Source organism: Solanum verrucosum, unplaced genomic scaffold, assembly GCF_900185275.1.
Source record: "Solanum verrucosum unplaced genomic scaffold, falcon-dt-bn FXZP01000062.1, whole genome shotgun sequence".
Taxonomy (NCBI): Eukaryota; Viridiplantae; Streptophyta; class Magnoliopsida; order Solanales; family Solanaceae; genus Solanum; species Solanum verrucosum.
The window spans coordinates 2,121,533-2,131,939 of NW_026020477.1; the positions used below are offsets into that span (position 1 = coordinate 2,121,533).

Genomic DNA, 10,407 nt, shown 5'->3' on the forward strand with positions numbered 1-10,407 from the left:
AGAAAGAGTTAGAAAAGCCATTCGAGGAGATAGTCCTAGTATCAATTATGATAACTTTACTTATTGAAAACTTATAAGTGCCTGTGTACAGAAAGGACTTTCCTTGTGCAACGAAATTAAGTTAAACCAGCAGATTAAGCAACATCGCTTAAATGAAAGAAAGAAATTAGGGGAATTTTGCGAGCAATTCGCATTTGATGTTCCTAAGCAAAAATCTAAAGAAAAGGATTATACTCCTAGGAAAAAAGCATCTTCCAAAAAAGATTACGAGAAATGGAAGAAAAAGAGAATTGAAAAGAAGCTTAGAAAAGCTGAAGAAGGAAAATGAGACTCTTCTAAGAGAAAGAAGAAGTATCGCCATAACTATAACAAGTCAGATACTTCTCACAAATGTGGAAGATTTGGCCATTATGCCAGAGATTGTCGAGTCAAGGAAAAGATTAAGAACCTTGACATAGATGATAATATAAAGGATTCTCTTTATAAGATTATGTTTAATTCTGGTTCACACAAATCAGAATCGGAAGATAATAGTAGTGGGTCCTCAACAAGTGAAGATCTTAAAGCTCTTCAACAAGAAAATTTTATGACTTCTGAAGATGAATGTTCACCTTGCCAACAAGGAATGGCATGTGAAAAAGATGACGATGAAGATGATCTTTATAAAATCTATGATCAATTTAAGGAATTAAGTCTCAATGTCATTGATAATGATCAAGTTTTGGAGCTTTTACAAAGTATTAAAGATCCAGACATAAGAGCTCAAATTATTGATAAAAATAGTAGTACTTCTACTAATAAGAATAAGGATCATATCCCTGAGGAAGTCCCTACTAAGGAAGGTTCATATACCATGGCAGAGGTTAAAAATCTCTTGCTTGAAAGGAGAAAATTAATAAGCTCTCCTACTACTATTAGTAATTTAAAAAAAGAGATTGATAATCTCAAAGAAAATATTATACGGTTAAAAGAAAAGAATGTGGTGATAGAGGTTAGACTGGATGCTATCCAAACTCGTCAAGATTTAGAAAATGCTTATGAATCATCTTCCTCTATTGAAGGAGAAAATGATAGTCTTGATTTCATGAAAAATCTTTATTTAAAAAATAATAAATCAGACTTCTTATATAGTCTTAAAGTTTTTACTTCACAAAAGTTTTATACTAAAATTACTCTTTTAATAGATTATATTTATAAAAAAGAATTTATTGCTTTTATTGATAGTGCAACTGATTTAAACTGTATTCAAGAAGGACTTATACCTTCAAGATATTTTCATAAAACTACTCATAGTCTTCGTTCTGCAAACGGTAGCAAAATGAACATCGAATTTAAATTACCCAAAGCTCTTATTTGTAAAGGAAAAGATTGTGTTCTTCAAAGCTTTGTTTTAGTAAAAAATATTACCAATCAAATTATTTTGGGTGTCCCTTTCATAAATGATATTTTCTGTAAGGATAGCAGAATAGGATGGTGTAGCATTTTCCCCTTCTTTTTTGGATTTTATAAAATCCAAAAAGAATATTTGTATCTCTTAATTTACAAACTTTAAATATGAATTTCACTAAAATCTTTTCCATAAAGGAATGGTGAGATAAAACCTTAAGAATTCTAATTAAGAAAAATATACAATGTCTAATTGTGATTTTTACTAATTTGTATTAAAGCTACAAATAAAGAAACTCAATTAATGTTATAAATTTGATACAAATCTTTCTAAAAAAGGAATATATATAAAACAAAATTAACTATTTTTTCATTTAAGTTTATTTCCACAAATAATGTGATGATTTCACCCCTATAAATAAAAAATTGGTGTTTGGATTCAATATCACAATTTCTTACTTTCTCAAATAATATGTTATCACTGCAAAAAAGCCTTATGATAAAAATATATTGACATGGTGAAGATGAAAAATGAGAGCAACTTACAAGTCTCTTTCTCTAAAAGACGCATTCGAATGTTTAAGAAGGTCAGTTAAATATCATCCAAGACCCCATTTATTATTTTGAATAACAATTAAAAATCATGTATGAATGTTGTGTAATGGAAGAATGAGGGGCTGTTAGGGGTTGGGACTATGTACGCTCTTTGCTCTTTGCTCTTCGTATATCTTCATGTTATCTAAACAATATATTTAGTCTGTAAATGTTTAATTATAAGATACAATACTTATATGTTCTGATTAATCTGATCATTAAAGGTGTTCATACCATTTTAGTGGGTCCTTTATTTTGATTAATTTGAAGGCTTAAGTGAAATTATTAGGTGATACTTGTCTCAAAGTATTTATATGTCTGTGTTTGACGCTAATTTTGTGCCTAATTAACAGCCTTAAGACTTGTTAATTCTATACCCAACCTAAAATAGTTAGTTCAATGTCTCTTGGATATTAAGCTAAGGGTGGGTAGGCATGTTTTGGACGCTTAGCCTTTTTTTTTCATTTTTCTTTAGTGCATTTCTACACTTAATAATAGCTAACCCTAGGATAACTAATTTTGGGATAATTTGTTCTCAACCAAATGACACCTTATAATCTTTTCGGTTCCCATATTATGAATATTTTTATGGGGTAGTATAGTTTAAATCTCATAACATCTGGATATTTCTATATATCTCGGTCTCAATCTTTTCAGTTCCCATTTTACCTCTATTATTGTTTTTTTTGGTTAAACAGGATTTTATTTATGAACATGCGCTTGCTACAACTACATCAAGGAGCTCAGGACTAGTAGCATAAGCATTCTGGGTATGATTGGAATCATTCCCATCCAAGACCCTACTATGGATGAATTAAAAACTTAAATTTTTCAAAAAATTCTACATTTTTCAAAGTAAATAATTGAGGGTATAATAGGTAAAAGAAAATTGTCATTTCTTGATTTGTCAAAATGGACAAATAATTAGAAACAGAGGGAGTATTTTCATAATTTAACTTTTCATTCAAGGTGTTTCCACTTTTAAATCACAAACGACAACATAAACACTGCTACATATGGGTGTACATGAGGATGAGATACTAATTTTTATCACATACTATTTCATAATTTGGTTTGAACAACCCAATCTCTAAATAGAAGGTAAATAGGCGAAACTGCAAATTTGATAAATGAGTAACTGATATAATTTGGCAATGTAACGTTGTCAATGTGAATGGTAATTGACATGTATGTAAAATTCATAGCTTAAAAAAGAACTTCTAAGTGAGCCTCTTTTTGCTCTCAACAGCTTCCCTGAGTTTCCTTCCAAGTGCATATGCCAAAGGAGGTGGAACAGCATTTCCTATTTGCCTGTGCTTGTGCAAGATGTTTCCAGCAAATTGGTAGCTGTCTGGGAAACCCTGCAATACATGATACTTGTTATTATAAATAAAATCCTACAATACAATTTCTGCACCAACATTGACTTGTTTCCTCTTTATGTTTGAAAATTATTACTCTTATTTCCTAAGCAAGCAATTCCAAATTCATGAAAATACTACACCCTCGGACTAAAAGCTTCAAACATCTTTACAGATTCTTAAATGTGTCTTCATTTTGTAAGACTTACTTGAGAACGTGCACATTCACGAACTGTAACAATCCTGTCTTGCTCTGGATGAAAGCACATCCCCACCTTACCCATCGGCTGGGGATCAGTAATAGAAGTGGGGAAGTTCCCATCCCAATCCAACCTTCCAAAGAGCCCCTTCCACTGGTTGTGCCTCTTAGCAGTGTTAGGCAGGCACCATGGAATCAAATCAACTAGTTGACCATTAGATAGTTTAACCTGCAACACACAACACAAAACATCTTATAGACCTACTAAGCAGATATTATTTCATCAAAAGCACTGGATGATTGCCACAACACCTTTTCATCCTCAAGGTCACGCCAATCAGCTCCTGGCCGCTTGGGGATTCTTTGGCACCTGATTAGGTTAAGCTCATTCATCTCTTTTGAAATGTGATCAGATAATGTTATTGACCTGCCCCGGATTTTCTTTTGGAACCAGGATACTGGATCACCTTGATACTGCATTAAGAATGAATAGCATAAATAACAAAGTACGAACCAAGGCGTGATATGATTGCATAATCTATAGAAACAAAAGTAGCATTGCCCTCTTTCTTCTTCCAAATTCAGAAAGTAAAAGTCCCTACTCAATACACTGTCTTTCCAGTTCTCTAGTCAATTCCTGGAAAAGGGGAAGGGGTTCAAGGAAATTCAAGTTTCGTACCTCTATGCAAGTCTTGCATGCCCCATTGCCAACAACAGGAAGATCTCCAATTGTGTCTCTGACAGTAAGTGAACGGAATGGAGCTCCACTAGCAGTACTCCTCACAGCTGCATAGTGTGAAGTTTCAGATAATGCGATTTTTAATTCTGGAACAGCAAAAACATGCATTGGTTCTGGCCACTCTGGAAGAACCTCCTCTGGGGAGGCAGCCCAGATAAATGCTCTCTTCCTAGACTGAGGAACTCCATACGCTCCGGCTTCAAGGATACCAAACCTAACCTGATCACAAGAAAATTGATTGTCAGTTTTAATAATTAGAAATATACATACATATAGAATGTGTGTGTGTGTGTACCTGATAACCCATCTCAAGAAGGGAAGCAACAGTTAAGCGAAATGTTTGTTTTTGGTTGAACGACACAAAATTCCTAACATTCTCCAAGAGAAAGAACTTGGGCCGATAATAATCAGCAAAGGATAAAAATGCCAGAATCATCTCACACTGTACTTTACTCCAGGTGGTCTGGTTAAATCTATTCATTCCAGAAAACCCCTGCAAAAGAACACACCATATTTAAGCTACAATGTTTACTAAACATCAGGGTAGATGTGAAAGAGCTTAACAAACCTGACAAGGAGGGCCTCCATTAATGAAATCAACTTGTCCAGGCAGTGGCAAACTATTCAGTTCGTTCTCATCCATTGCTGCAGCTAATTCAGAAGCCTCTGGAGTTGAGATACAGTCATCAGAATCTCCACACTTCTGCATGACAGCCCTGAATTGAAACCAATATCTGGGCATTACTGTTATGTACTTAGATATGTTCATAAAGGAAAGAGTAAAGATTGTATACCCAAGGACCTACCTCAAAATCACATTGCAATTATGTATGAACACCTTTGTCATTGGATGATTAAGTCTAAATGCATCTCCAGCAGGCGCTTCGTATTCAATTGCCCAATTTGTATCTGTGACACCTGAAAGAATAAAACTTTCAGACAAAAGTTCAAACTGCATCCATTACAACTACAAATAAGCAGAGAGAAGGAAGTTACCTGAATGCTGCAGCCCCTCAGACAAGCCACCACAACCAGCAAAGATATCTAATGTGGCCAAACGATTCTGTGGAGAAGTTTCATTTAGTTCCCCAACTTCATCCTCTCCTTCTTTTCCCTTCCCCTTCCTCTTCCTAGATGTTGCATCATCTAGCTTAATTTTTGAGAATCTCAGGTTTATCTGAGCTGGTAACTGCTCAAAAGTACAATCAACTTATACTTCACAAGAAAAATAAAATTCAAAAACAAATAGGGTACATAAATAAAAGGTAGAATGTATTGTACTAAAAGGACTCTGACCAATTGCTGTTAAAATAAGAATGCAAGAGTACAAAATATGAAATGGGTACCTTTTTAAGGGATCCATTCAATGGATCATACAAATATTCACAAAAGAAAATATGGTCAAAGATGGCAGGGACATCTTCAGACGAAATATCATACTTCTTCCTCACTTCACATTTACCTTTGATTATTTCCACAGGAACTGTATGTATATCCTCACTGTAATAGATCTGGAAGAGCAGCAGCAATCAGAATATTATAAATGCAAGAAGGTTTGCATAGGAAAAAAAGTAAAATCCCCTAATAGTTACCTAGCTGATTAAAAAAAATTCCTAACATGACATAGTAAAAGAATTAGTATATATTTACAACTCTAACCAGCTATTAGTGTGGAAACAAGTTATAGTATTATGTAGCATATACCTCCCGGATATCAGAAGAGTATGCCTTATCTGAAGATATATCCTCTGGTCTGAAGAATCTCCTGACTTTGACGTTTGTATAATCTACTTTAGCTTGTTTAGATCCCTTGGGACCAACAATTTCTAGTAATTGACATACTACATAGGCCATCAACCCCACATTTCTTCCAGCTTTGAAAGTTCCATTTCCCCCTCTTTCTGCAGTAAAGTGATCGGGGCTTACATAAACAAAGTCATCAACTGAATACTCAGTCCCCAGATATACAAAACTGGAGTTGGACATATCAAACTTAAAGGATTCCTTTTCCTGATCAGTTCGCTGCAACTCACAGGAGTAGCATAAACCATTACCAAGACCCATCTTATCAAACGGGAGTCTGAAGAAAGCACCTTTTTCAGGGCGATAAAAGCTTTTGCAGTAAAATTCAGTCGGCAATCCCTTCCTCTTTCTGTCTTCTGCTTTTGCTCTATCAAGTTTATCAGCATTCGTGTTTCTATGCTGGTGTCCCCAAGGCATCATTCTGATATTGACAGCTATACTTTCTTTGACATCTCCTAGTTGCAGATTCATGCATTCATTGATCAAAAATACCTCTCTCTCATTAGCTGCATTTCCAAGTACTGTGTCAGATCCTCGTTGCATCATTCTTCCATGAAGCATTTTGCTACCATCCAATTTTTCAAACAAGTATTCAACAAAGTAAATAGAAGGAAGCTCATCTGGTTCATCAAGTTCCACTAGAACTGAATCCCCAACAGCTATCTCATGTCCATGAACTCTAGCTTTTTTAAACAACTGTTCACCAGAAGCTGTTTTACCTATGGATTTCCCATCCCAGTTTATTTCTTTGCTGTCAGAACGTGACTTAATATGCCTTCTTGTAGAAGGTATATGAGCTTTCTCTGGAACATTCAAGTTCTCCTCCGGAACATCATCCTCTTCATTTTCCTCTTGCTCATCTGCTTCTTCATCATCCTTCACCTCACAATCATCCACCTCCTTTGACACCTCGGGTGAGTAATTGGAATAGTATTCCCCCAGATTCTGTTGATTAGCCTTGTTGTAGTAGCCTGCATAGCTTTCTTTTTTACAGATGGCCCCATAGATGCTCTAGGATTTAAGTTCTGTCCAAGTCTCTGCATCATCTTCTTCTTCTTAATCACCCATTTTGTATGGTGCCTCTCTTCCATTTTCCTTGAGAGACCAATCGCAAACGCACAATTCCTAATGCTTACATCAGGAAATTCAGAAAACTGCTGGAGAATAATTTGCCCATGTACAACCACATATCTTTCCACTGCATCTACATTAGATGATATATAAGCAGGATGGTCTTTCTTGAACTCTGAAACCCTTTTAATAACTTCTCCAAAAGAAAGTCTAGCCACACGATTCTGTTCCTTTAACAAAGTAATGATGCTCACTGCCAATCTTGCAGTCTTTATGACTGGTTCGTACCAAGGAGCATACTGTTTCAACGGCTTCCCAAGCCTATACCTGAATTAGAAATAATATGCATGAGTAAAGCATCTATAGTAAATCCGCCAAGCAAAAGCACAGAAAGAAAAACAGTCAAGGTTTATCAGAATATAATAAATAGCAGTCCCAGCTAGTGGCGTAATAAAGGGAGGTACTTGCAAAATAATTCAATCACTCAAAAGGAATTAAGTGTAATACCAGGCCATATCAGTCCGAATTGATATAAAGATCATTGAGGACCCAAACTCAATCATCCATTCTTTTATAGCACTCAAGTAAATTGGCATACCATCAATCTCAGCTGATCTAGAACCACCTGAAGAGGAATGATTAGCATCAGTGTCAAAATTGTATCCAGACCCATCATCAGCAGTCATCACTCCAGACCCAAAAATGGTTACATCAATATCAGCACATGCTTTCATTGGCAGCAGTTCTAAAGATATTAGCCTTGAGTCTGAGTTGTACAATGCCCAATTATGAAGCATACTGCGCGGCAACTCATCAATGTGATATGTATCAACCCCACTGTCAAAGACGATATACTCATCAGTCTCTTCATTAGATGTTTTGTAATATGCAGGTAAAGGATAATCACTTGCAATCTCATCCTCATTGATCTTGATGTATATTTTGCTGGATGAGGAAGATGTATTGCGGTCTTTCTTCTGCTTCAAGGAGCACCAATACTCCTCTTCATGCAACAATTTAGCCAATTTCAGATCTTCATCTTCTGGCGCTGGACCATTAGCCAAACCAGATTCATCTATCTTGTCTCCTCCATTTCCTGCTTTTGGGCCAATACATAGAGCCTTACCAGATGATATAGGCTCTGGTTGTGCAAGTGTCTCCTGCTTGCTGCTTTCATCTCTAAGGGAAGCTAGGACAGGTAGCTCAACAAAAAGTTGATCAGTCTTCTTTGATGTATCATCCAGACCAATAAGTTCCTTATAGATGAACCCTCCCTGAGTGATGACAAAGTCCCTGATGGATACACTACCTGAAAAGCATTTTATGCCAGTCATCGCTCGGACAACCCCTGCAAGCAACTCGTCAAGGCATAAATCAGGATTCCCTCCAGATGACTTTGAAAGCTTCTTATAAACCTCAACGCAAGCCGTCGCCTTGGCCAAGAAGTGGTCATAAAACTTCTTATAACTACCTGAGGGTTTTAAACAATCATAATCAGCTGTCTCAGTTGAGATCCATATGACAGGAGTTCCATCTTCGTAGCCAGAGATAGCCCATTCTTCAATACGCCCAAAGCCTTCACATCTAATTCCTTTTGCTTTTACTTTGTCAAGACTGTCCTCAAGTGGTAAAATGAGACCACTGATAAACAGATCATCAACCTCAGACATTCCAAACGGTTGTGGTATTCCTTCTGAGTTATGAAATACAAAATCCGTTAATCTTCTACAGGGTCGTTGAGACTCTTGCAGACCCGCAGTTAACCTAATAGCCACATCCTCTTCCTCTACACAATGGTCCTTCTTTGTTTCAATGACTGAAGACTTTTCTGATAAATGCACCAATTTCTCTTTAAAATCTGAACAGGCAGCAGCTCGCTTAGGCCTTTTACGTGCAGCAGTGGGCTCCTCAATAGTTTCAGAAACAGCCTGTTTCTTTTCCTTCTTACCAGTTGCAGATGCCTTCCTTTTTGACACAGAATCTTGTTTGCGTTTGTTCTTTTTGTGTCCTGATTAATCAGCATAAATACAGAGAAGGATAAGCCATAGCAAGAACTGAAATATTTCTGTTATCATTCTCGCAACAAAGAAAAAGCACTCTAAGGAAATTTAGTACAGGGTGGACCTGAAGCTAAGGAAGAAGCTTTCTGAACTTTCCTGTGAAATAGTCATTATTGAAAAGCATGAAGTGGAAGTGAACATCAAAAGAAGCAGCAAACTTAAGAAAATGCAGCACTCAAAGTTAGGCCAATACATTTAAGGAGTTATTTGATGTGAGGTACAAGGTATAATAATCCCAAGGATAAAATGCATGACTATTTTATCCTGCGTTTGGTTGAAGGTATTAGGCAGTCCTAAGATTATTTATCCCTCCATTTATAGCTTAGTGATGGAGAAGTTGTCCCATATAGATGATGGACTAACTTATCCCAGGATAACTTATCCCGGGATAACTTGTTCCCAACCAAACGACCCCTTAATATCAAACAACATTCCATGCACTAGCATAAGCAAAAAAGGCATAAATGCTAAGGGGAATGATATATACATTGAAAAAACACCACATGCTTGTGAAATGACCATCTCATACAGGGCACATTAAATATTTGCCATTTCAAGAGAGTAGATCATTTTGGCATAAGATTACTTCACTGGCTCTAAATGCTGTCAATAGACACAAGTCACTGCACCATGCAAATTTATTAAGTTTTATAATCCACCTTAAGCATTATATTCTAAGAGGCCAATACAGTAATAGTGTGCATACAAGTAACACAACAAGCAATCTTACCCTTAGAGCAAATTCTAGTATGGACATCACAAAGAAGCAATGAGGATATTTACTCCTAATCTCTGAAGGCATCAACTAAGAGACCGGGTTGTGGGTGTCTATTTTTAGCAATTAGTGTGTGAATATGGTACACAATCACAAACATAAATTTATTGTACTTCTTTTATTTTATTAGCTGGTGTTTAACTGGACACAAAGTTTAGGATGTGGAATAGCTTTATGAATTATATCAGTGGTAATGGAGAATATTTTAAGTTGTGGCTAAAATACTAGTTTGATAAACGTCACATCAAGAGTTTGGAATTTGAATGGTTAAATGAATTTGAAACCTTGAAAGTCGTAAAAAGTTTACAGAATAACTGTAAAAAACAAGGGGATGGTGTCGATGGTGTCAAGCATTGAAGTATTTTCTAAAATATGAAGAATACCATGTCAATGGAAATAGATGGATTTTATATAACGAT

General features: G+C 35.9%; 1 protein-coding gene across 1 annotated transcript; it reads right to left on the reverse strand.

Annotated features, from left to right (window-relative positions):
- Positions 1 to 3,092: 3,092 nt before the first annotated feature.
- LOC125809224 (DNA (cytosine-5)-methyltransferase 1B-like) lies at positions 3,093 to 9,185 on the reverse strand. Its single transcript, XM_049488880.1, is given in 12 exon segments — positions 3,093 to 3,341; positions 3,551 to 3,769; positions 3,853 to 4,014; positions 4,220 to 4,498; positions 4,575 to 4,772; positions 4,848 to 4,995; positions 5,086 to 5,197; positions 5,276 to 5,468; positions 5,626 to 5,790; positions 5,984 to 7,017; positions 7,020 to 7,480; positions 7,661 to 9,185. Coding segments are annotated over 12 exon segments (4,275 nt in total). The 5' UTR covers positions 8,824 to 9,185; the 3' UTR covers positions 3,093 to 3,200.
- Between the last annotated feature and the right edge of the window lie 1,222 nt (positions 9,186 to 10,407).